The sequence below is a fragment of the Salvelinus sp. IW2-2015 genome, unplaced genomic scaffold (genome assembly GCF_002910315.2).
Source record: "Salvelinus sp. IW2-2015 unplaced genomic scaffold, ASM291031v2 Un_scaffold511, whole genome shotgun sequence".
In the NCBI taxonomy this organism is placed as follows: Eukaryota; Metazoa; Chordata; class Actinopteri; order Salmoniformes; family Salmonidae; genus Salvelinus; species Salvelinus sp. IW2-2015.
Window position 1 is genome coordinate 197,608 of NW_019942565.1, and position 27,526 is coordinate 225,133.

The following is a 27,526-nucleotide window of genomic DNA, read 5'->3' on the forward strand; positions in this document are numbered from 1 at the left end:
GATAAGAAGAAATGACTGTAAATCGTCGTCCACTTTTTTGAAGGAYAAAATATTTCGCCCTAGACTGAGGATCTATTGTAACGTGTTCGGGCTAGCTGCCCCTAGTAAAATAATTTACATCCTGCTTTTCCTCGACTTTTTTGTATTTTGAACGGGGCAAGCATAATTTTAAACGGATAAGGCACATCGCTGACACTTTGCGGTATTTCCTTCCGTGAATAACAGTTTTTTTCTCTCGAAAAAGCGCACGGGATACTTTTWTTCTCAGTAAATGCTGCTCTGAAATTATAAACAAAGACAAAAACACGAGTCAAGGTAAGATTCTATACTTTATTTTCTCAAATGATTGTCCAGCATATCTGGTTAGGCTATGCCAAGATTGTATAGGCTACTGAAATGTTCAAGGGATTCGACAAAGGGTATGATGAGGAATGAGTTGGGGAACTTTGGGTGGGGATATCGGCGGCCGGATGGGGCGACGAAAAACCGAATGGCTATGTGAATTCACTCGTATCAAATTGGCTTACATCGGCATTTTTTTGTGTTTATCTGTAGCCTGCCAAGGTAAATTACTACATTGTTCAGTTTTAGGCCTTTGTCATTACATTTTGACGCATTTTGGTTGGTAGGCATTGAATTTGTTTGTCCCCCATTGTCGTCCACTGTCTGGAGGGAATGTAGAAGACAAGATATCAGAGCAGGCCTTCCTTCCTACCATAGTTGAAATTTGAAGCTGACATTTTACGTTAGTCTACTATAAAATGTAGCCCCCTATGCCATGATGTAACTCAACGTTTTTTGAGTGGATATATATCGTGTCAAGAGTTGTTACAGACAACATTGTAACATTGTTGCCTCCATTGTCCAAAGGGGATTGGTTGGAAGGCCTGGGCTCTTGGCCATCGAGTGTCTCTCCCTGGGGTAACGTTAGTCTAAAATGGACCATGTCAATCAATATGTGGTAGCCTGTGTACTGTATATTTCTAATGTCATTGCACATATGCTTAAACGGTAGTTTGTATCAAATAACTATACTTTTATTTGGGAGTGTCTCACAGCAGCCTTTGATATAGAGAATCGGATGTATGTCTTCAAATGGTAACTCAGTCAGTTTCAACAAAAAATACCTGTGTGTGTGTAAACTGTGGTTCACCATTTAGCATTGATTCAATCCAGAGGTGTGTTGTGAGTGGTTAGCTAGTATTTTGTCATGTTTCAAATGTAATTCTATTCCCTATTCAGTGTATTACTTTTGGCCAAGGCCTATGGGGTAGTAGAGGACTACATAAGGAATAGGGTGCCATTTAGGTCATGTGTACTACACTCATAATGTAGTTAAGTTGACTGTGTGCATTGAGACTGGCAAGATAGGTCCTGCCTTTATAATCACTTCCTGTAAGAACAGTGTAGCCAGAGGCTGCGTTCTTCAGCAAAGAAGGCGAAAGCTCAGAATGATTTGTTAAGCTGTGTAAAGTCTTCCGCATGCTTCGGTTCGGCTGGCGCCTTAGGTGAACCAAACGAGTGTGCTCGCATACTCCCTTAGAAGACCTTAGCTTGACAAATGAGAAAAGGGTGTCAATGGTACCGTTTGTCCATCTTGAGACACTGTAGCAAGTACACACTTCTTCAAAATAGTCAGAATTAATATAAGATATGTAATTACATATTTCTTGAGTTTACGTTTTTAGTCTACGATCTTAGTCACGCAATTTTATATATAACTATTTCTCAAGTGAAAACATTTGCATCAAAATTATTAATCTCTTGAATGACAACAAACACTTGATTGAAGAATTCCTGTTGTTGACCAATCACCAACGAAGGGGCATAGACTTCGGGAACAGACTTTCGGCTTGCCTCAAGAAAAAAAAATGCGTGTTCACGAACAGCCGAAAAACCCCGTGCCGAAGACCAAAACGAACAAAAATGCTACAAAATGTCATCAGAATATTTGCACTAATTGTTCCGAACCGTTTCGGATAGGAAGCATGCAGGCGCCTTAAGCATTGACACCAATCCAAATTTCAATTTGCTGTCTGACTGAGCCATTCTTGTCAACTTCTTATTTTAAGGATTAAAGTGTTTTCTTTTAATGGCCTTAGTCAGTTTAATTGGGGTGAAATGAGTCTTTGATTAGGAGATTCTGTCTGATATCATAGACCTAGAACGTTTAATGACAGCATTACTGTCTCAAGGGCAGGAATCAAGGAGTGAACCCCCCTCTTGCGTTTTATCTTGCGCCTGCACGCACACACACACACACACACACAGTGGTAATTACATAGGCTCAGAGTCACTTCAGATGCTTCATAATAGCACACAGACCACAGGGTAGAAGTGGTGTTGGGCTGACCCAATGAGTCACTTCCCTTCCCTATATAATACAATATATGCCATTTAGCGGAAGCTTTATCCAAAGTGACTTAGTCATATGTTCATACATTGCCTTCTGTTAGTTACGTTGTTAGGACTTAAAGGGATAGTTAAGGATTTTTGCATTAACGCCCTTTATCTACTTAAGTCAGAAACTCATTGTTAGCTAATTTTCCCCCAACATCGGACACCCCCAACATCGGACACTCTCTAGAGGTTGGAGGATTAAATCACCTCGAGCTCAACATTTAAATGGCKTGGAAAGTAATGGTACTTTTTGCGACTAAAGACACCCTTCAAGCTAGCTGACCACKGTTTATGTAAGTTAAGTTAGGTTTTGAGAGTTAAAAAAAAAAGTTATATATACACATTTTTGTGGGACATGCTGTATATTGTAAAATTAGGCTGTGCGACAGACCATACATCATTTAATATCCAACCTTTTACCTAAATTATTCATTCTCATTTATGTTAGTATTAAACTGTTATCTACTTTCTCAAAACATAAGATTAATCTGTAAAACAAATAATGAGACTTTTATTTGGTTACAACACTGAATAAGATGTTGGCGAAGAACCATTTTTAAGAGGCTACAGGAGGGCGCACCGGGCTACGCAATGAAAAGTTGACAGGCAAGCCATTTTTTTTACCGGAAGGCTAGTCAACTATCTAGTAAACACTTTGGAGATGAGGTTGGTCTCTTTTTTTMAACAAAACGAAACGGATATATCTTGTAATTTAACAAAATAGTAAGGGACCGTATGCCGATAATACGGYACATATTTTTTTTGCTAAACTMCTTATCAAAAAGTTAACKGTAGTAGTATTTACACTGAAATGTCAAACATGCTATTTGCTAACTCGTTAGCTAACTTTTTTACAACACAAATCACAAAACATTGATGACTTGATCACAAGATAACACTGTTGAAGGTAATATATTTCTTAAACGCTGTTGAATATACCCATAATACGGGGTGCTACGCTACCATTTTTCTGACTAACTTTGTTCATACTGGARGTAGAGGTAGTTTTGTAAACCAATGCTAACTAGCATTAGCGCATTGGCTGGAAGTCTACAGGAACAGCTGGCATTCTAGCTGTTCCCATAGACTTCCAGTCATTGCGCTAATGCTAGTTGGCAACTTAATTCAAACTGAACTCAGTCATAAAAATGGTATCCAAGTGTTAATCTGATTCMGGGAAAGAAATTCATCCTTCATTGCCAAATTCCCAAACGATCCCTTCAACAGCAACAATAGCATCGGGCTAGGTTTGTGTCCCAACTGGCACCCTATTCCCTCAATAGTACACTACTTAAAAAGTAGTGCAATATGGTCTCTGGTCAAAAGTAGTGCACTATAAGGGAGTAGGGTACCATTTGGGACGCTAGACTAGGAGTGTCTGAATAATATCATACTGTAGTAGGCTATATGACTGATCTGTCATGGGGTCAAAKGTCTTAGAGTAGGAGTGCTAGGATCAGCTCCCCCTGTCCATTGTTATTCATTGAGATTTTAAAATTCTAGACTGATCTTAAGTCAGCACACCTATTGTGAGATTCTTGATACATACGACCCCCTGAGTTGTCCGACTGATTCAACGGCATGTTGTTCAGGCTTGCTAGTCAGATATGAGTCACATTGCAGGCTCAAATGAGTAGACCCCTCAAGCCTGGCAGTGTCGACTAAAACGAATAGGCCTAGCCCTAGACCCCTCATGGGGGAAGTTTGCATTGGTCATTTTATGTGTTTTTAACTGTTATGTGTTCTGGAACATGACTAAGTTGGAATGTGTTCTCTGGGTACGATCTGAGATCACGATGAAGACCCACCCCCACCTCTTTTTCTGAGAGGAGTTACACATGTTTGTTGTAGGTAATATATTTAGGTGGCAGGTAGCCTAGCGGTTAGAGCGTTGGGCCACTAACCGAAAGATTGCTAAATCGAATCCCCGAGTGGACAAGGTATAAATCTGTCGTTCTGCCCCTGAACAAGGCAGTTAACCCACTGTTCCTAGGCTGTCATTGTAAATAAMAATTTGTTCTTAACTGACTTGCCTAGTTAAACAAAGGTTAAATAAAATATATTATAATTGTTGAGACACTATCGAGTGTCTCAGAGTAAGAGTGATGATCTAGGATCAGTTTTGTCTTTTWGATCACAATGAATAGCTTTCATGGACGGAGGGCTGGTCCCTGATCAGCACTCCTACTCTGAGACGCTAGATACATTATGGCTCAGATCATGTCAAGAAGGCAGCTCTTGTTCACACCATTGAGTAGGCTACTGGCTTGTAGACGCCCCCTGTGAAAACACAACATCAAAAAATTCATTGGATTATGCKGGAATTCCTCAGTTTAGGTTGTGTTTCCTCAGTATTCCCTTGTACAACCCAATGRTCTACCTGATCCATCCACACAGTGCTGTTAAGGGAGAGCAGCATACACAGCAGTTGAATTAAAGGTGCAATATGCAAAAATAACTCAGCCTTTTCCTGGTTGCMAAAATTCTAATAGTTTGCTTAAATTCAATTTGTGACAAAACAAGCAATGCAAAGTGTAGAGAATCATTATACCATCTAAACAGCTGTGAAATATATTTTCAATMACCAAAAATGTTGTAATTTCAGCTGTTTGAAGCTGGTGTATTAAAATCGGAACTGAAGCACGGAAKGCATAGAKATAGCACCCATAGAACACATCTGCCGCTTCTTATGCTTGCTTTTGATGACATTGACAGATCTATAACTCAGATTTCTATGTGCATTTGGTCAGGTCACCCAAAAAGTTACATYCTGCAGCTTCAATGAAATGTATTAATTTGCTGCTATGAGAGCTAATGCACAGAGGGTGAGAAAGAGAGAAGAAGGGGCGGGGGGTGGTGAGAGAACTGTGACCTACGCCAGCAGGTGGGAGTTGACAAGGAGAGTGGGGGTTGGGTGTCTGTTCACCTTATTGAGGGACAACCAGACCGCTAACCTAGAACAAACAATGCAAACATATTTTGTGGGGTTATCATTCATACCCCACCATTCACTCATTGAATGTGTTGATAATATATTGATTCAAATGCACGCGCAAATGTATTTTACACGTTAATCGACATAAGGAGTACCATAGAAATGTGCTTATTTTGTACCCGTCCCTATTTGTGTGCAGCCAAAAGTGGTCTGTCGACAATTGTGGTTTCATGTGGTTAACCAGCGAGGTGAGTGAGGCTGAGATGCATGCACCGTACTGGTGTGGTCTGTCTCTTTCTATATCACCGGATGCAGCTCAAACAGTTCATAGCTAGTTTAGCGACCACTTAGCAACAAGATGAAACCTTCCATAAACACAACCAACTGACTCAGTGGATAGGTGTTAGGTCTTGTACTGTCTCCCCCTCTCTAAACAGGATTGTGTTAATCATTACAAATGACTGCAATATGCTCCCTTTTTTAGCGGCCCCTTGAGCAAACATTAGTTCTAGGTTTGATGTTTGCTCAATCTTGCATATATTGGTGAGGTATTGACATACATCTTAACCTATGCATTTTCTTTACTTTAGCATCCATAATGCAAATAACTTTGTCTAAACAATTACATGTCTCTATACAATTTTGGAGTGCAGGCAGTTTGTCGACTTTTGTACAGCAGACTAGCAGAGATGTTGACACATTCTGCATTGAGTCAAGTACACACGTGGCAACCTGCGTGTGTGTGCCTGAAGCTTCCATGATGCGTCCATTATGCTGGAAKCCTACAGACTGTTTTTAGATTCAAAACCAGGCCATTCTTACACATAACTCAGCAGACTCTGACAGTGACCCAGTCAAGTAAGCAGTAGGAAAGAGTTTTATGGAGATATTCTCACTCATTTTCTACTGTCTGTTTTGCATAGGAATGTCAAGAATGTCACTCCCAAGGCTGGTGAGTGGGTGGAGCCTTTAGGCTTACATGCATAAGGGACAGATTCTCTTCACAGGGCAACTAGATGTGTCTGCAATGGAACGTTTGATGAATTTACACCACAGAGCGAGATAATATTTCTGCCCCCAAGGCATGCTTCTTTCAGCCAGGCTGTAGATTAAACCACCCTGTCTTCAATATGACCTGTCTGCATCCAATGACCGGCAGCAGACTGTAACAACGGTTTAGGGGATTGGGTTACCTCTAGTGTTCTCCCTAGGTACCCTTTAAGACCTATAGAAAACAATTTGTTTGGTCAGTGGTAGACTGTGGTAATATAATGTAGTTATTTCTTGAGTTCGGTTTGCATTGCAGTGACTGAGATGTGGTTGTCTTCCCTACCTCAGTTCAGTCTAAGTRGCTCTGGATAAGAGTGTCTGCTAAATGGCCTTAGGTCTTCAGTAGACCTTCTATTTTTCACTGACAGTCAGTAGCCTAAAGCCGAGTTTACCAAACTAAGTCCTGGTGCCCCCCCCTGTGTGCACGTTTTGGTATTTGCCCTAGTACTACACAGCTGATTCAAATAATCAAAGCTTGAAGAGTTGGTTATTTGAATCAGCTGTGTAGTACCAGGACAAAAAAATATATGCGTGGGGTGGGGGCTGAAGGATAGTTCTGCCGACTGCAACAGTTAGACTGCTCTCTCTCTCTCTCTCTGTTGAACCTGACCATACAAAGCCATGATTCGCCAGAGTTTATTCACACCAATATAAATATTATCCTCTTAAACATGCCATGACAGACAGCCTCTGTTCAGTTGCAACGCAACAGATTCAGAAACGTCACCTTAAAATCCCTGAAATCCCTTGAGGTTTGTACAGTAGTTTGAGCAAAGAGTCTCATCACATTTCCCCCTGTTGTCATCTCTTAAAGTAGACCTGGGTTATTTCATCCCTACACAGATCACTGATTGTATCCCATGACTGATATACTGCTTTTAGAAAATGGATATTCCCTTTCCCATGATCTAGTCCTCAGCCAAGATGAGTCATGGTTTCCCATGCTAAGAGAATGGATTTTCCTGACCGTTGACTGGGGCTGCATGCACTACTTTCGAACCGGAGCCCTATAGGTCCTGTTCAAAAGTTGTGCASTATATATGGAATAGGGTGACATTTGGGATGCACCCTGGGAAAGGCTTACCACCACAGCAGACCAGCTGCACACCCTTAGAAAGTAGGCTCTGGATGCAGTTTTACAAATCAGATTGGATACTGTTCGATTGTGTGTATTTTGATGTAGCCAAAGACATCTGGTGACTCTTGGGCCTAGATTAAATTCCCTCTCAAACTTAACTGACATCCAGGTGGTTTAGACYCACACACTCACACACAAAATGCCGGAAAATGATGCTCAATTGGCAGAATTGTCTCTTTTAGCTGTGTTAGTCAGGTTTCACAGTACCAGTTCTTCCATGTTAGGKAATCCGGTGTCGATTTTAAGGCGTCCGCATGCTTCCATGCCAAAACAGTTCAGAAGAGTTTGTGCATATATTATGACATTTTGTGACGTGTTCTTTTTGCACATTGGTTTGGGTGTTTCGGCTGTCCGGGCACACATGGAGGCAAGCRGAAGTCGGTAGCCGAAGTCTACGCTCCTTTGTCGATAATTGGTCAACAGTAGGGATTCTTCAACAGTCTGTCATTCAACCAGAGACGACTCATTTTCAAGCACATTTTTTAATTGAAAAATAGTTCAAACATGTTAGTTAGATGTAAAATTGCACGACTAAGATCTCCTCTGCAAAAACGTCAAAATGAATGACAGATTTCTTGAGTTATCTTATATTAATTCTGACTATTTTGAGGAAGTTTATAGTGGCTACGGCGTCTCACAATGGACAAACGTACTATTGCCGCTTTCTTGTTTTTTCAAGTGAAGGTCTTTTTAAGGGAGTATGCAAGCACGCTCGTTCGGTTCACCCTAGCAGAGTTCGGCTATGTGCCAGCCAAACTGACCAATGCTGATGCCTTTAGCCTAGGCTACCAATGTTTTTTCTGGATAAAAAGGGGGCTTAGCTGCTGGGTGTGGCAGGGGGCATTGCGAAGGGCGTAGTCAGCCCATGTGATGGCTGGATTTTAGTGGCCCCATCTTGGTGGCGTAGGTACATATTGTTTTTTGAATTTAAGCCAATTTCCTGCAATTATACTAATTTCTCCAAGGAGCTGAGAGAAAAAGTAACAGTTTTGAAACATTGGCCCTGGCCAAAAGTAGTGCACTATATAGGGAATAGGGTGCCGTTTGGGATGTCGCCTAGATCAGTCAACCCCCTACAATTTGGTGCTCTGTAGAGGATGATACCCTGAGCTGTAAACAAAGATCCGGTCCAGGAATGTTGGGGTGGATGGTTAGATTGCTGCTATTTGTGTTGTATCATGTTCAACTGGATCGTACTCGTAACTAATGCACAACAAACGAAAATGTGAGTTTCTTATTGGACAAGTTCAGGTWGTCCTTCCATGTTTCAGTCCATTTTCTTCCGTTTAGTGTCTACTAGTGAATATGACCCTGGTGTCTCTCTGTAGATGTAGGCTATGTCTAGATGGGCTCCTCTTGTACCTTTTTATACCTTTTCACATCTTGGTGTGACTGCTAAAATCATTTGTGACAGAAGATTTCCAGGCAGCCTATGTAGAGATTACATAAAAAATCTGCCGTTTCCAGCTACAATAGTCATTTACATCATTAACAATGTCTACACTGTATTTCTGATCAATTTGATGTTATTTTAATGGACAAAAAAATTGCTTTTCTTTCAAAAACAAGGACATTTCTATGTGACCCCAAACTTTTGAACAGTAGTGTATGTAAATAGATAGTTAAGTTTTTTTAAATATATATTTTTATATATAAATTAGCAACATTTTCTAAAAATGGTTTTTGCCTTGTCATTATGGGGTATTTTGTGTAGATTGAGGGGGGYAAAACGATTGAATCAATTTTAGAATAAGGCTGTAATGTAACAATGTGGAAAAAGTCGAGGGGTCTGAATATTTTCTGAAGGCACTGTAGGCTAGGCTGTGTTCACYTACGCAAATGTCTGAGGTAGTTTGTGCATTCTTGTCTACAACTACATGTGGAATCTGTTCCAGAGACACAACTCCCTCAGATACTGCCCAAGCTGATCATCTTGTCAAAAAAAGAAATACAGTACTGGGTGTACTTTTGAGATAGATATTTCAGTGATATTTGTGAAGTGGGTAATGCTACAGTATAAGATACCCAATAAGGCTATTTCTGCTCTCTGACTCTTTAACCAAGTATTGTTGGCAAGGCGGACTCTCTCCGTCATTCTTTGTGTCTTTTACCGGGCTGAGAGAGGGAGAGAACATGAGAGAGAGAGAGAGAAGGGGCTGACTTCATAAGTGAGAAGAGAACTGGGCAGGATCCAGGCCGTCAGAGGAAATGTGTCACTGGGAGAGCAAGCGAGGAGGAGGAGGAGGAGGAGGAGGGGGACTTTGGGGAGGCATGTAGCTGCCGGACCATATATGGGAGTAGAAGACTCACACCTCTCCATTCTCTGCTCTGTGTTAGGAAGCAGTGGTCTTGTCAAGAAATGTGTTCCAAATGCCACCCTATTCGCTATATAGTGCAATACTTTTGACTATAGTCCTATGGGGCCTGGTCAAAAGTAGGGCACTATATAGGGTGCCATTTGGGATCCTGGTGCCTCATTTTATAAACTGTGTGTACACGCATGATTTCATGCAAAGTTGTCATTTATAAAAACTGAACTTGACATGAAAATGTGCCCACCTTCCTACAAACTTGAGACCATGCGTACACACAGTTTCTAGTGGTTGAAGTATTGCATTTAGGGATGCACGATATATCGGAATCGGCCGATATTAGCTAAAAATGCCAACATCGGTATCAGCCGATGTCTAGTTTAACGCAGACATTAAAAACCGATGTCAAAGCTACCGTGCGTTCCTATATAACGTAGGTACATGACGTAATAACGSCACGTAAAATGTTGCTCTACAAGTGCAACACAGCATTCCTAACCTAGCACACACATTGTCTGCTGTGTGGATCGAGCAGTCAAAGAGTAAGACAATTTCAGCGAGACAATTCAAAGGCGAAATCCATTAAAGCCAAGATAATGGGATTCATTGCCCTTGACAATCAACCGTTCTCTGTCGTGGGTGATGTTGACTTTTGCTGTCTGGTCGAGCACCGGTACACACTACCAAGTGCGCTATTTTTCAGATGTTGCCCTACCGGAGTTACACAGTAATAGCGTCACTGCTATTAGCTTCACGACATACATACTATGGAACGCCGTTTGGGTCTTTGCGTGTCAAAAAAGATACAGTAGCACTCTCAAAGCTGTACAAAGAGTCTGCAAACAAGCAAACACTGGCCACAAACGATGTGTTTACAATACCGCGTTGGTAATAAAGCATAATTTGTTCGGCTTCAACTTCTGGGGTAGCTAGCTTTAGCTTGGTACCTAGCTAGCACCAATACAACCAGCCTGAAAAAAATGTCCAGTAGAAACTGCAGTCATTTTCATTATTCTTAGCAATGATTTGGGAATCCTTGTGAGTYAGTATTAGCTAGGTTGCCACTTGTTCTTCGCCTATTGAAATTGAACTTCAGTCCATGAAAATAAATAGCTAGCCAGCTACTTAACCCTGTTGCCCAAAGSTAACGTTATAAGCAGCCAGCTAGCTTCATCTGGCTAGTGAGGCTCGACCGGGACCGYGTTATGTGTTGTGAAGCTAGCCACAATAAAGATTAGGCACAATAGTGGAATTTGCGGTTTGCCTTCTAAGTAAAAGTATGTCATTGACAGTGTCGCAAATGAATACAAATAGTAGAATTATGCAGTACTTTTATTTTGAAGGCTAACCCGCAGGGTCCACTATTGTGGCTAATCCCTATTGTGGCTAGCTTCACGTAGATGGGTTAGACCACCATTAATCAAATATGAACTGTCTTATAAATTAGGGTCATTTTAGATGACACCTAGCGATATAGTTAGCTAACTATAGCTACTGAAACAGATGTTGTGTTATTTGACACGTCAAATAGTGTTATTTGACGTATCTTTTTTGACACGCAACAACCCAAAGGGCGTTCCATAGAAATCCTGGTTGAGAATGAAACAGCACAGCAAGTAAGTGTAAGAAATAGGTTTTGATTATGTTTTACTGGTAATGGGGACATGCGTTAATGCCCTAAAATAACTTTTTGGTGAGTGTTAGAGGTCGACCGATTTTATGATTTTTCAACGCGATACCGATTATTGGAGGACCAAAAAAAGCCGATACCGATTAATCGGCCGATCTTTAAAAAAGAATGTATTTGTAATAATGACAATTACAACAATACTGAATGAACACTTTTATTTCAACTTAATATAATATGTCAATAAAATCATTTTAGCCTCAAATATATAATGAAACGTGTTCAATTTGGTTTAAATAATGCAAAAACAAAGTGTTGGAGAAGAAGTAAAAGTACAATATGTGCCATGTAAAAAAAGCTAACGTTTAAGTTCCTTGCTCAGAACATGAGAACATATGAAAGCTGGTGGTTCCTTTTAACATGYGTCTTCAATATTCCCAGGTAAGAAYTTTTAGGTTGTAGTTATTATAGGAATTATAGGACTAATTCTCTCTWTACGATTTGTTTTTCATATACCTTTGACTATTGGATGTTCTTATAGGCACTTTAGTATTGCCAGTGTAACACTATAGCTTCCGTCCCTCTCCTCGCCCCTACCTGGGCTCGAACCAGGAACACATCGACAACAGCCATTGCTCCACAAAAGCCTTACAGAGCAAGGGGAACAACTACTTCAAGGTCTCAGAGCGAGTGACGTCACCGATTGAAACGCTATCAGCACGCACCCCGCTAACTAGCTAGCAATTTCACATCGGTTACACCAGCCTAATCTTGGGAGTTGATAGGGAAGTGACACAATTTCCCTAGTTTAATATTGCCTGCTAACCTGGATTTCTTTTAACTAAATATGCAGGGTTAAAAAAATATACTTCTGTGTATTGATTTTGAGAAAGGCATTGATGTTTATGGTTAGGTACATTCGTGCAACGATTATGCTTTTTTCTCAAATGCGCGTTAAGTCATTCCCCGTTTGGCGACGTTGGTCTTCACACAGTTTGCAACGAGCCAGGCGGCCCAAACTGCTGCATATAGCGTGACTCTGTTGCACAGAACGCAAGAGAAGTGACACAATTTCCCCAGTCAAAAGAAATTCATGTTAGCAGGCAATATTAACTAAATATGCAGGTTTAATAAATATATACTTGTGTATCGATTTTAAGAAAGGCGTTGATGTTTATGGTTAGGTACACATTGGTGCKACGACAGTGCTTTTTTCGCGAATACGCTTGTTAACTAACCGTTTGGCGAAGTAGGCTATGATTCAATGATAAATTAACAGGCACCGCATCGATTATATGCAACGCAGGACAAGCTAGATAACTACACATGGTTGATGATATTACTAGTTTAACTAGTGATTATGTTAAGATTGGTTGTTTTTTATAAGATACGTTAAATGCCGGCTAGCACCTTCCCTTGGCTCCTGGCTGCACTCGCCTATCAGGTAGTCAGCCTGCCACGCAGTCTCCTCGTGGAGTGCAATGTAATCGGCCATGATCGGTGTCCAATAATGCCGATTACCGATTGTTATGAAAACTTGAAATCGGCCCTAATTAATCGGCCATGCCGATTTTAATTGGTCGACCTCTAGTGTGTATGTGAGACCTTTATTTAACTAGACAGGTTAAGAACAAATTCTTATTTACAATGACGGCCCAGATGGCGCTGGGCAAATTGTGCGCTGCCCTATGGGACTCCCAATCACGGCCGGATGTGATACAGCCTGGATTCGAACCTGGGACTGTAGTGACTCCTCTTGCACTGAGATGCAGTGCCTTAGACCGCTGTGTGTGTGTGTGAACTATTTAACTGTACTAGAATGCTTGAAAGGCCACAAGAATTTTWCATATCGGTATCGGGTTTTTTGGCAAGGAATATATCGGGTATTATGACAAAAATGGCGCAGTTTATTAACGTGGAACKGACGGTTGTAGGTTACRTCTGTAGCTTAAGTCTGAATATTGTAATTTCTAATTTATCGAGTAGACTATTGCATTTTTACACACAATATTTTCATAACCATTGCAGAATAACTTCTTCGCCTTTTCTGACCACGATGGGTTCATATTCCCAAAGTAATCATAGTCTACAACAAATCACCATGCGCATCTCTCATTTATTTGGCCCTATTAGATACACTATTTGAAGTATTTAGCTCTATGCATCAGAAAAGAAGTGTGGTTAATATAGCATACAGGTGAACAGACAGTTGATATTTTATATTGAAGTGTGCATGGCTACCACTGTGAGTAGACATTGTTTCAGAATTCYCAGCGCAGCATAGGTTGGAGAAAAAGTTAATGATAAACATTAGGCCCTATTAAATTCAAACGGTCTTTTTACAGGTCCACAGCTATTTGCAGTTGTCTTTCATAAACGTTTTGTCAAGTCTAGGCCTACAGCAAATGTTTAACATTCTGCCATCACCTCCAAAGACATTTGATCAAGTTCGTTATTGCTATTACCTTTGGCAAACTGCCTCTGCCTAATTCGAATACTTCCAAAGTATACAGCAAATAAGGGCGTTACTGACGCCACAAAATAGTTTTTTAATGCTCGTTATAACACTCGCACAGTTTCAGGGCGGGTCTGATTTACAACAGGAAACATGCGCATGTATGGCGTGCACCAAGTTTAGAAATCTCTATTTTTGTTTGTGTGCAGTTTTTTTTTTTTTTTAAATGGCGCACGCAGATATTTACTGTGAAATTTAGGCAATGCTTATGAATAAGGCCCCACATCTTCTCTGTATAGGGGTTAGCCCAATATGAATGTTGGCCACCATGTCTCCAAGGTGTTGTCACAAAAATGATAAAGAATTCAGCTGATGATTTWTTTWTTTTTTCTTCTCCATAATAATTTTTTGTTGGGTTTTCTGTTCAGTGACAATGGTTGTAGTTGTTGGTAGTGTTCTGAGTCCTGCATTAGTTTCCTATTTATGTTAAACGTGATTAAGCTGCAGCAGCTCGAACAATGTCTTCCTTCAAGTGCTGATGAACACACTTAAAGCAAGGACTTTGACTCCTGTCCTCTGTGTTTCTCTGGGGTGTGTAGGTCCTTATCTGAAGATGACCGGACTAGGTATTCCCGTCCCTGACTACCTTCGGCGTGCTTTAACAGCAGCCATCTATCCCTACATGAAAGGAACTAGCTTTGTTCGTGTTGTGCTGAATGCATTGCACACTTCTCCAAACACCCTCATGATATAGGCTTAACCAAAAGTTAGATTTGGTCACATACAGGAKACGTATCTAGATGTTCTCACTGTGCAGCACGTGCTCACACTTAAAACCCTCCATTAAATGCTTTACCACAGCTTCATAACCACTGACATGCATATTCTACACTGCAACTTATAAAGAGGTCCTTTTGTAGGGCTGGGAAGATGCCAGTATCGCGATACTTGTTTAGTATCTTGGCAAGGAAACAAAACACAAAGCATATTTAACTTCTTTAGGAAAACAAACATTATGTTGTCATCCAGATATATTTATTTTCCAAGCTATAGCACACAATGTTTTACATACAGCAGGTTTTTAAAACCAAGGAGTCTTTTTATACCTATATTGCGATATGTTTTCCGTTACAGCCCTTTGTGGCTTCTTGCTTTTAGAATATGATATGTGCTTCACTCAATCCATGTCCAGTAGATTGAATTAATCCACTGTCTGTTTTGTCTCCTTTCAGATGGATCTGAAGCTACTTTCTATAGCAACATTATTAGGAATCCTATGTTTCTGCAGTGCACAGCAAGGTAAGGTCATTTGAGTCACACACAAGGCACACAATGTTCTACATCTTGCTGTTTTGTCTGCTCTTTTGACTTTGTTGCTCTTTAATGCATATTCTTCAGATCACGATAGTGTGGCAGTTAATTTTAGGATTGCATTATGGTTTGAGGAGACCGGTTGTCCTAATGGGAGGATGTTGTGTATTCAAAAAATAGTCTACAGCTGCCTGGCTTCAGCAGCATGGCTTTCAATGGAATAAATTGGAAGAAATGAAATAGCATGTTGAGCCAGCTAGAGGGGCAGCATTTCTGCATCCCAAATTACAACATTCTGCATCCCAAATGAACCCTATTTACAATGTAGTGCACTACTTTTTTGACCATAGTAGTGCACTAGATGGTAAATCAGGTGCCGTTTATGACGCAAACTTTCTGAGTGCTGCCTCTTGGCGAATAGTTGTGGCTGTTTCTTACAAAGTATTACTTCTTCCTTTCAGAGGGCAGTGATTGCATCAAGGCGAATGCACAATCATGTGGGGAATGCATCCAGGTCGCAGAGAAATGTGGATGGTGTACAGATGCTGTAAGTGTGTCTTTTGATGAAGTTGTTTGAGTGCACACGCTCACAGGGGCAGAATGTTTCGACTTATCGAACTAGAAGGAGTTACCGCAACAGTGTTTGTATTTAGAGGTTAACAATGGCAGGGATATCATTCCAATACCAGTTAGAGAGCTTGCTGTGAAATGGTTGGGGGGGGGGGGTGCAGGCAACTCAGAGTATTGTAATGCAGAGCCGTCGTGAGTCACGTTGCAGAACATAACTCACCCCGACGCTTCCTGTCAGATCTTGTCTGGGGTTGTGTCCCAAATGGCACCCTATTAGTGCACTACTTTTGACCTGAGCCTTATGGGGCCTTGTCAAATGTAGTGCACTATATAGGGAATAGGGTGCCATGTGGGATGCATGCCTGTTCATCAAAGGTCAACAGTGCAGGCTGCTGAAGAACTTAGTGCAGTCGACCTGTTTACCAATCTCAATGAGCAACACCAAATGTCAGGTACCTTGTTCAACACTGATGAAACAGAAGCAAAAACTGACATATATTCAGCAATAATTCCCATTATAAAATGTGTAATGGTTTGATTCAGAAAAATACCCATTTTAAGAATGACGCCAGACATAGTACTATTTTTATTCAGACTTGGCACATTGTCTATGGCAAACCACTGCAGTGCCTTGTGAGAAATCATGTGCATCCAATCTAAACTTTTTCTGTTCCTGATGGAGAATGGCCTATTTTTTGTGTCCCAAATTCACCCTATTCCCTACATAGTGCACTACTTTAGACCAGAGTCCTATGGGCCATGGTCAAAAGTAGTGTACTATATAGGGCACCCTATTCCCTACATAGTGCACTACTTTAGACCAGAGTCCTATGGGCCATGGTCAAAAGTAGTGTACTATATAGGGTGCCATTAGGGATGCAGAAAGGTGTTCGTTCAGATAGCTTGCACATGCAGGGTAACGTTAAATAGCTAGAGGACAGAACTCATTCAAATCCAAACCTCCAGGGCACTTCTAGTCAAGGYCCAGTCTTGACAGGCATACCGTGTACTTCTGTATCTATGATAACTATTGTGAAAAGTCAATAAATAAATAAAGTTTGGGTTATTTGTCATCTCTAATGACGACGTGTTTTGTTTTCTTTCTTTGTGCAGGACTTCCTGAAGCAGGGGGAGTCTAAGTCAGCCCGCTGTGATGAGCTGAAGTCCCTGATCACGAAGGGCTGCAGTAAGGCCAAGATCGAGAACCCCCGGGGCAGTATCTCCATCGACAAGGACAAGCCCGTCACCAACCGCAAGAAGGACGTGGCTGAGAAGCTGAAGCCTGACCAGATCACTCAGATCCAGCCCCAGAAACTCAGCCTCAACCTCCGATCCGGTAAAGACTTAAATCTGATCCTATATCAGCACAGGTCTGGAGTTATCTTGTAGGTCATAATGAATAAGATTAGATGGACATGGAGGAACTGATCCTAGATCAGCACTCCTACTCTAATAAGAGGTTTTGTGAATACCGGCCCTGACTCCTGACCTGGCCGGCCATGTAGCAGGACATGCTAGAATATTAAATATTTCTTGAACTTTCCATTAACATGCAGTCATTGATGGCTATATTTAAATTGTCAGTCAGAATCCTGTTGCTGTTTGTATCGTCCGGAATATTGAAGTCATCATGTTCTCTGAATCTGTTCCATTCTATTCTATTTCCACCATGCAGGTGAGGCCCAGACGTTTAAGCTGAAGTTCAAGCGGGCAGAGGACTACCCCATCGACCTCTACTACTTAATGGACCTCTCCTTCTCCATGAAAGACGATTTGGAGAACGTCAAGAACCTCGGGACTGACCTGATGCGTGAGATGCAGGAGATCACGTCAGACTTCAGGATAGGTAAGACCCATTCAACTTTAAAACGTTCAAATTAAAACAACTCTTCGACCGTCTATAAAAGGTCTTCTTTATACAGATAGGTAGTTACTTGCTGGGCATCTCTGCCTGTCTGTAGGCCAGCTACAGGGTTATCAGCCGGGGAACACCACTCCTCAATGTTTCTCTCCTGCCTCCCCCTGCCGCTAGCCTGTCTTTGGATGTTAGATCTTGGTTTCCCGACTCCTGTCCTTCCTCCTTAGCTACAGCCAGATGCTACCCATTTCTGCCTCTGCCAGCTCTTTCTAAACCTTGACTGTTTTCCTAACCAGGTTTCGGCTCATTTGTGGAGAAGACTGTGATGCCCTACATCAGCACCACCCCAGCCAGGCTGTTGAACCCCTGCACGGGCAATGAGAACTGTACCAGCCCCTTCAGCTATAAGAACGTGCTCAAGTTGACCGAGAATGGGCAGCAGTTCAACAGCCTGGTCAGCAAGCAGCAGATCTCTGGAAACCTGGACTCCCCTGAGGGAGGCTTCGATGCCATCATGCAGGTGGCCGTCTGTGGGGTGAGTGACCTGGCCTGGGCTAAGTGTGCTAGTCTCCATTAAGGGCCTGTATTCATAAAGCGCAGAGTAGTACTACTGCTCTAGGATCAATCAGTAGTACTACCGATCAAGTTAAATAAGATTACGTGGACAGGGGGGGACCTGATCCTAGATCAGCACTTCTAATAGAAGACTCTTTATACCAGCCCAGAAGTACAGAAATGTATTCATTTAATTTTAATTATTCAAATCYTGAATGACTCCATGCTGTGATAACATGAACTAATACATTATTGAGTGATACAGAGGTCTATGTAAGTATTGAAATATAGGCCTAAGTAAGACTAAACATGATGTGCTCTTAGGCCTACAGCTCAATGTTGGTTATACAAGGATACTATACTAAGCCTACTAATGATAACGGCATTACTTATTATTATAATAATAGAAAGAAGATCAAGGAAAATGAGGGTCATTATTAGAAATACAAATTCTGACAATTTAGAACAGTGTAAACAACACGAAACAAATTATAAATAATACCAGAGAGGCTGGTCTAATGGAAAACAAGTGTAAAGCCTTTATTACAGCATAACAAAGATTAAAAACACCTGAATTTGTGTACTTTTTATCTGACATGTTGTGGTTGCCTGAGGCTTGGTGCACACGGAATCAGTAGGCTATTAATCACACAGGCAACAGAATCAGGATCGGTCTTATTTCTGTAGATATGATGATTTATAGAGCCAGGCACATTAAACAGAGGCTATTGATTTATAGACCTAATTAAGTTGGTTCCCTCTCCTCAATTTTCTTAAGACAATTAAGGCAAGGGCTGTTTTCGTCTCCTAACTCCGCTGCTGTCTCCCCCGCATTGTTCTCCACACCAATATGCTGGTTAACTTTGCCAATATTCTCATTGGAACATGGTCTAGGAAAAGGCGTCAATTTAACAGTGCACTGTGTTTCAGAACCGCGGACAGCGACCACTATCAAACGCGGGAGAAAGCGCATTTGTTATAAAATATTATTTTGCACCATATACAATTTCAGTAGCAAATGTCTTACACCGATGGACTGTGCCATCCCCACGGCCACCACACTCCAAAAAGCAAGTTCTGCAGGCTCTAGTTTAGTCTAATCTTGATTATTGTCCAGTTGTGTGGTCCAGTGCTGCAAGGAAAGACCTAGTTAAGCTGCAGCTGGCCCAGAACAGAGCTGCACATTTAGCTCTTATTTGTAATCAGAGGGCTTATAAATACTATGCATGCCAGTCTCTCTTGGCTAAGAGTTGAGGAGACTGCATCACTTCTTATTTTTATAAGAAATGTTAATGTGTTGAAAATCCCAAATTGTTTGCATAGTCAGCTTACACACTTATCCCACCAGACATGCCACCAGGGGTCTTTTCATAGTCCCCAAATCCAGAACAAATTCAAGAAAACGTACAGTATTATATAGAGCCCTTATTGCATGGAACTTCCTTCCATCTCATATTGCTCAAATAAACAGCAAACCTGGTTTCAAAAAACAGATAAAGCAACACCTCACAGCACAACGCCTCTCCCTATTTGACCTAGATAGTTTGTGTGTGCATTGATATGTAGGCTACGTGTGCCTTTTTAAAAATGTATGTAGTTCTGTCCCTGAGCTGTTCTTGTCTAATGATGTTCTGTATTATGTTTCATGTGGATCCCAGGAAGAGTAGCTGCTGCTTTTGCAACAGCTAATGGGGATCCTAATAAAATGCCAAATACCAATGGATCAGTCCATCAGACAGGTGTCTTATACACCATGATTTGTTTATATATATATTTTTTGCTACTGCCCGACTAAAAAAATCTTGGTCGACCAAACAATCGACCAGTCGACTAAATTGGTTTAGCACTAGTGCAAAGCATTGCAACAAAGAATTTTGATATATTTTGGAGAATGTATTTTTCGAGAGCTCTAATTGGTTGTATTTGTTTCTGTCCCTCCCCCTGCAGGATGCCATTGGCTGGAGGAACGTCACTCGCCTGCTGGTGTTCTCCACTGACGCTGGGTTCCACTTTGCTGGAGACGGCAAACTGGGCGGCATCGTTCTGCCCAACGATGGGAAGTGTCATCTGGAAAACAACATGTACACCATGAGCCATTACTACGTATGTGTTTCTCTGTATACTCTATACCTTCCAGACATTTTGTATTGCATTTGTTGCACTATAGTGTGCTTATTCTGTGTGCTGACCTCACTAAATGAATTTCCATGTGAACGGACAATAAGCTTATCATATATGGTATAACATGCTGTATGACTGGCTCATGTGTCCGTGGTATGGATCGTTGGATGTTTGTTTTGACATTTTCATCTTGTATTTCTTTTCAATTAACAGGACTATCCCTCCATTGCCCATTTGGTCCAGAAACTGAGCGACAACAACATTCAGACCATTTTTGCAGTTACTGAGGAATTCCAGCCTGTTTACAAGGAACTGAAGAACCTCATCCCCAAGTCTGCAGTAGGAACCCTGTCCTCCAACTCCAGCAACGTCATCAAGCTCATTATCGATTCTTACAATGTGAGTTTAACCCCCACGCTTTGACACCAGCTTTGACTTGGAATGGCTTTGATATGAAGCTAATAGTTACTGTGCAGAAAATCAATACCTGGGATCTGTCCCCAAAGGCACCCTATTCCCAAATAGTGTACTACTTTTTACCAGTTTTTATATTGACACATTTGGTTAACATTCTCTGTGTTTGGTAGTCTCTTTCATCTGAAGTCATTCTGGAGAACAACAAGGTGCCTGAAGGTGTGTCCATAAAATACAAGTCCATCTGCAAGAATGGCGTGGTTGGTACGGGAGAGAACGGAAGAAAATGCTCTAACATCTCCATTGGAGACGAGGTAAGTGAGAGCGAGCGCTGCCTTTCCTTGTTGGTCTGGTCTCTATTGAAATAGGGGTGGAGAATTTACATTTGTCAATGTAATACATCTATAAAAAAAATGTGTAAACCATCCAAGACATTTTAGGAGTTTACTTTTGGGAAAACGAGAGGGAATATATTTGACCTTTACTCAACGTTTCAGCTCAGAGGTCTTTCTCAAGACCAGTCTCCAGGAGTTTACTAATGCCTTCTATCATCCTATCTCCTAGGTGTCCTTTGACATTACCATCGAGTCCCAGAAGTGTCCATCTCAAGGCAAGTCAGAGACCATTAGGATCAAGCCGCTGGGTTTCAATGAGGATGTGGAGATCGTCCTCAACTTCATCTGCGAATGTGAATGTTCCAAAGGCGGAGAACCTCTCAGCAAGATCTGCCACAATGGCAACGGGACCTTTGAGTGTGGAGCCTGCAGGTAGGCACAACATAAAACACTGGTTTGGGATCTGATTTTCAGGTGTGAATTACCATAATGTTCTTCTGAAACTATACAGGTCATATTCACTAGGATCCAAATGGAAGAAAAAGGACCAAAAGGGACTACGTTAACTTATCCAATAAGAAATGCTTGTTTTTGTTTTCCGCAGTGACATTTTTTGCTTCCATGTGCACTAATGAATACGATCTTGCTTTGGCTCAGGTGCAACGAAGGACGTATCGGCAGACTGTGTGAGTGCAGCACAGACGAGGTGAGGACAGACGACCTGGACGGTAACTGTCGGAAGGACAACGGTACAGACATCTGCAGCAACAACGGAGACTGTGTGTGTGGAACTTGTGAGTGTAAGAAGAGGGAGAACCCCGAGGAACGGTACAGCGGGAAATTCTGCGAGTGTGACAACTTCAACTGTGACCGCTCAAACAACAAACTATGTGGAGGTAGGACCTGTGGCTGGCCCTCTTGGTTTGACTAGATGTATGCAAGTTTTCGTAGACATATTGTATTCATTCAACACTGCTGCATACTGTAACATCAATAGAATAAACTACTGAAAGAACGTGTTTTTAAAATGTACAGCATATCATGGATCCTCCATTTTCTCCACCTATTTCCTCAGCCATGGCCTACTGAAAGAAAATGTTTTAGATTGGATGATTCTTCAAAATGGATGGCTGCGTTGTGTAGGCCCAGCATAGATTCAATCTCTTATTTTCTCCTCCCCTCTACTAGGACATGGGCGTTGTGAGTGCAGGGTGTGTATCTGCGATGCCAACTACACGGGCAGCGCCTGCGACTGTTCCCTGGACACCTCCACCTGCCTGGCAGCCAATAAGCAGATATGTAATGGCCGGGGCACCTGCGAGTGTGGCGTCTGCAAATGCACCAACCCCAAGTTCCAGGGCCCCACCTGTGAGATCTGCCCCACCTGCCCCGGAGTCTGCGCTGAGCACAAGTGAGTCCCCGTTCAGGGTGTTAACCATAGATAACATCGTCTCTTTATCTCACCCACAATGCTGACAGGGAGTTGTGGATTTGTACAGTGTCTTTGAAAAGTATTCATTTGACTTTTTCCACAATTTGTTACATTACAGCCTTATTCTAAAATTGATTAAATAAAAATAATTCCTCATCAATCTACACACAATACACCATAATGACAAAGCAAAAACAGGTTTTTAGAAATAGCTTATTTACATAAGTATTCAGTCCCTTTGCTAGGATACTTGAAATTGAGCTCCGGTGCATCCTGTTTCTACAACTTCATTGGAGTCCACCTGTGGTCAATTCAATTGATTGGACATGATTTGGAAAGGCACACACCTGTCTATATAATGTCCCACCGTTGACAGTGAATGTCAGAGCAAAAACCAAGCCTTGAAGTCGAAGGAATTGTCCGTAGAGCTCCGAGACAGGATTGTGTCAATGCACAGATCTGGGGACAGGTACCAAAACATTTCTGCAGCATTGAAGGTCCCCAAGAACACAGTGGCCTCCATCATTCTTAATTGGAAGACGTTTGGAACCACCAAGGCTCTTGGGGCAGAAGGGCCTTGGTCAGGGAGGTGACCAAGAACCCGAGTTCCTCTGTGGAGATGGGAGAACGTTACAGAAGGACAACCATCTCTGCAGCACTCCACCAATCAGGCCTTTATGGTAGTGGCCAGACAGAAGTCACTTCTCAGTAAAAGGCACATGACAGTCCACTTCGAGTTTGCCAAAAGGCACCTAGACTCTGACCACGAGAAACAAGATTCTCTGGTCTGATGAAACCAAGATTGAACTCTTTGGCCTGAATGCCAAATGTCACGTCTGGAGGAAACCTGGCACCATCCCTACGGTGAAGGATGGTAATGGCAGCATCATGCTATGGGGATGTTTTTCAGCAGCAMGGACTGGGAGACTAGTCAGGATCGAGGAAAAGATGTACAGAGGTCCTTAATGAAAACCTGTTCCAGAGTGCTGAAGACCTCAGACTGGGGCGAAGGTTCACCTTCAAACAGGTCAACGACCCTAAGCATACAGCCAAGACAAAGCAGGAGTGGCTTCGGGACAAGTCTCTAAATGTCCTTGAGTGGCCCAGCCAGAACCCAGACTTGAACCCGATTGACTGAGAGACCTGAAAATATCTGTGCAGCGACGCTCCACTTTCAACCTGACAGAACTTGAGAGGATCTGCAGAGCAGAATGGGACAAACTCCCCAAATACAGATGTGCCAAGCTGTAGCGTCATACCCAAGAAGACTAAGATGTAATCACTGCAAAAGGTTTCACTGCTTTTTWAAAAATCATATTACACAAATCAGCAGAAATTAAAATAAAAAATACCTTTGTCATTATTGGGTATTGTGTGTGTTTGTAGATTTATGGCCATACATTTTAGAGTAAGGCCAACAATGTGGAAAAAGTCAAGGGATCTGAATACTTTCCGAATGTGCCTTTTGTATAACCTGGGGAAAACTTGTTTAAGAGGATTTTGTAAGAAAGAAAAAAAGAATGATAAATCTGTTTTTACTCGTCTTAATACCTATCTGTGTGGCCATAGCCTGACCATGTTGTTGTCCTCGCTCTAAAAGGGAGTGTGTTCAGTGCCGGGCCTTTGAGACTGGAGAGAAGAAGGACACGTGTCAGAGGGACTGCAGCTATTTCAACCTGATCAGAGTGAAGGATCGGGACAAGCTGCCCCAGCCAGCCGACCAGTCCTACCCCCTATCCCACTGTAAGGAGAGGGACGCCAACGACTGCTGGTTCTACTACACCTACGCCGTTAGGAACGACACAATGAGGGAGGTCTACGTGGTCGAGACTCTGGGTGAGTGGATGGCTGGTGCTGCACCACTGAGGAGCAAATATCTTTGATCATCCATTTTAGGAATAGCCTGCCCTAATGACTTCATGTCTGTATGGCATTTTACAGCCCGTGTCCCTAATGACCAGGGCCCTTATAATCTCTTGTCAAAAGTAGTGCACTACAGTGCACTAGTACACTACGAAGGCAATAGGGTGCCATTTGGGATAGAGCCAAAGTGTAGGCCTATAATTATACATTTTATTTGGCGTACGCCTTTCAAAACACAAGTACATAGTCCATTGTATATGATTAACTGTAAATGCATAATGTTGCCATGTGTGCTATAGAGTGCCCAGCGGGCCCTGACATCATCCCCATCGTGGCTGGCGTGGTGGCGGGCATTGTTCTCATCGGCCTGGCCCTACTGCTCATCTGGAAGCTGCTCATGATCATCCACGACCGCAGAGAGTTCGCCAAGTTCGAGAAGGAGAAGATGAACGCCAAATGGGACACGGTAAGGCATCCTGTTGGATCACACCAGCACAGCCGGCTTTCAAATAAGAATATTAACTTTTATATTAGCGGTGATTTGCTTTCTTTTCACTGTTCAGATATCTGGGGTTGCATTCATAAAGTGTCTCTGAGTAGGTGTGCTGATTTAGGATCAGTTTTGCCTTTAGATCACAATGAATAAGATTGCATGGACAGGGGGGCCTGACTCTAGATCAGCACACCTATTCAGAGACACTAGATGCATACGGCCCCTGGTCTACTCTTGAAATGTGAGATGACTTTCTGTCCTAAAATTAACGTGTGTGTGTGTGTATATACATATATATAGCTGACTGCTTGTGATTTCAGAGCTCATTCATCCAGCATTCCTTTTACGCCTATCTCAAGAGATGCACTTCATTGTCTTGGTTATCTGTGCGAAAACCAACCGTTATATTTGTGCCTTGGTTATCTCTTTGTCTACATCTCTTGTTTTGTGCCAACAATGGCAGCACAGAAACCTGGCTCTGTCACGCTGCTCACCCTGAGACAGACTTCATTCACTGAGGGAGTGGCCTTTCCTCCATGGGCATTTTGCTGGCTAGGTTAGGAGTGCTGCCACTATCTGTCCACTCATCAGTACTTCATGCCCATAATAGGCAATGAAGCTGAGGGAGAGGGTGCGCTTGGTCACCAACAGAAGAAAGCTCAATCCAGCTGCTCAGTGTGCTCTGAAAGTCATAGCAACAGTATTTCATGTTTATAGTAGAATGACAGAGCACTTGTGTGCTGAGAAAGTGCACAGCTGAGAGAGAATATAGCCTATGGTCAAGTCCCAAATGGCTCCATATTACCTAAATAGTGCACTACCTTTGACGAGAGCCCCCGTGGGCCCTGGTCAAAAATAGTGGTACTGGTCAAAAGTAGTGGTAGTGCACTATAAATGGAATAGGGTGCTATTTGGGACTTAACCTCATTCTCAAGAGCATGGCTATTGCTAAACCATTGGGGTTGGATATGTTTGTATTCTGAATGATGGTTAGACCCCTAGTTGGTAAACCTTTTCTGCTTTCTTTGTCCCTCAACCATTACTCCCTCCATCCTGTCATCTTTTACTGCTTACTTTCTTTTCATGCTGTTTCTTGTTCTTCTTTTCTCTGACCCCTGTCTGTCTCGTTGTTGACCATAGCAAGAGAATCCTATATACAAGAGCCCTATAAATAAGTTCCAGAATCCAAGCTATGGGCGTAAAGGCGTGGTCTTATAAGTCTACGTTTGTATTGCCTATCTCTTTTCCCTTTTCCTGCATGTACTTTACTTTCCCCTTGAAGTGTTTTGTGATTAAGTTTTGCATCTTTTCTTCGCCCTTTTTCACTGATATATTTTCATTCTTAAGAAAAAAACAGATTCAACTTCTTAAAAGCAAAAGCTGTAAAATAACCGTTTTCTCATTTCAGTAGCGAGTTTAAAGTTTCTGGTACTGTCTGAGGCAACCTGAAGAACACATTTGTCTAAGAAATGAATCCCTTAATAAAACGGGATATTTTTTTTTTTAAACTACGGTGTTCTATAGCTCACCAACATCTATCCAATTCACGCTGCCTTATTTTAAATGGGTTAAGGTTTGACATGTATTTAACTGCATGTTGTTGTGTGTGCCATTAACATGCTAGATTATAGGACAGGTGACTGCTTTGTTCGCAAGTCCCTATTGAAATGTTGAAAATCGTATTGTCCAGGAATTAATTTTAACCAAACAATGTGATATGTGAAGTGGTTCTAACCGAATGATTCTCTTTTTGGACTACATTCCAAATGGCACCTATGGGCCCTGGTCAAAAGTAGTGCAATATATATATATATACATGTGTGTGTATATATATATGTGTGTGTGTAGTTAAATAAAAGGTTAACGTAAAAAAATAGGGAATAGGCTGCCATTTGGGACAAAGACAATGTATCCATGATTACTCTTTTTTCTCACTCTCTTTTTACTTGTCTTTTGCAGGGTGAGAATCCCATCTACAAGAGTGCTGTAACAACTGTTGTCAATCCAAAATACGAGGGCAAATGATGGAGCATCCTCTCTGTCATTACAACACTGTATGCAAAATAATATTTGGGGGGGGTTTATGTTCACGGTTTGTTTTTGTAGTCACCAAATAATAGCAGTGCATTTTGCCACTATTTCAGTATGTTTTACTAACTTTTTTTCTATGCATCGTTTGAATTGAAAAATTGTACAGTATGTATAAACTTGGGTTTTTACTTTTTTGTGGAACTTGGCGGAATGTTTTTAAACTGATTTTATTTTTGCCACAGGACTGGCAAGGTCATTGAAGGTGTGGTTGTGCCTTTCATAGAACCGTGGAGCCATTCTTTCTGTTTTTGAGGGTGAAATTGGATGTCGATATGGGACAAGATACGTAGCGATAGCTGGCCATTAGGACAGCAGTAAATTGTAATGTGTACAGTTTGTAGGAAATTCTGTGTAAAGCCATATTTTAGTCACAGAAAAGGGCTCGAAGCAAAGGCTGGAAGCAAATGTTAATCAATTTATTCTTCAACCTGAACAATCAATTTAAATGTTTATTTTTTAAAGATATTGTCATGATATTTGTAAATCTTTATAAATAAAATGACATTAATGTACATTGGTAGTATTATGGGCTCCAGGTTTAAATTGTTTAGTTTTAAAGAACTCAG

General features: G+C 41.7%; 1 protein-coding gene across 2 annotated transcripts; it reads left to right on the forward strand.

Moving 5' to 3' along the window:
* On the forward strand, window positions 1-27,472 carry LOC112068420 (integrin beta-1). 2 transcript variants are annotated; one of them, XM_024135581.2, is made up of 16 exons: window positions 1-315; window positions 15,150-15,216; window positions 15,690-15,775; window positions 16,912-17,134; window positions 17,474-17,644; window positions 17,953-18,191; window positions 20,159-20,314; window positions 20,546-20,731; window positions 20,920-21,060; window positions 21,311-21,513; window positions 21,739-21,977; window positions 22,270-22,492; window positions 24,114-24,349; window positions 24,676-24,842; window positions 26,010-26,093; window positions 26,829-26,879. In XM_024135581.2, the coding sequence occupies exons 2-15, from the start codon at window positions 15,150-15,152 to the stop codon at window positions 26,085-26,087; spliced, it is 2,415 nt and encodes an 804-aa protein (XP_023991349.1). In that variant the 5' UTR covers window positions 1-315; the 3' UTR covers window positions 26,088-26,093; window positions 26,829-26,879. The 2 variants fall into 2 exon arrangements, with proteins under 2 accessions (XP_023991349.1, XP_023991351.1); XM_024135583.2 differs by lacking the exon at window positions 26,010-26,093 and having other exon boundaries at window positions 26,829-27,472.
* The last annotated feature ends 54 nt before the right edge of the window (window positions 27,473-27,526 follow it).

Excerpts from the sequence above, each read along its gene's own strand:
- LOC112068420 (XM_024135581.2), top strand. The coding sequence starts at position 15,150 with ATGGATCTGAAGCTACTTTCTATAGCAACATTATTAGGAATCCTATGT. Across the intron at positions 20,315-20,545 it reads ACACCATGAGCCATTACTAC|GACTATCCCTCCATTGCCCA; the intron begins GTATGTGTTTCT and ends TTCAATTAACAG. Across the intron at positions 21,978-22,269 it reads AAACAACAAACTATGTGGAG|GACATGGGCGTTGTGAGTGC; the intron begins GTAGGACCTGTG and ends CCCCTCTACTAG.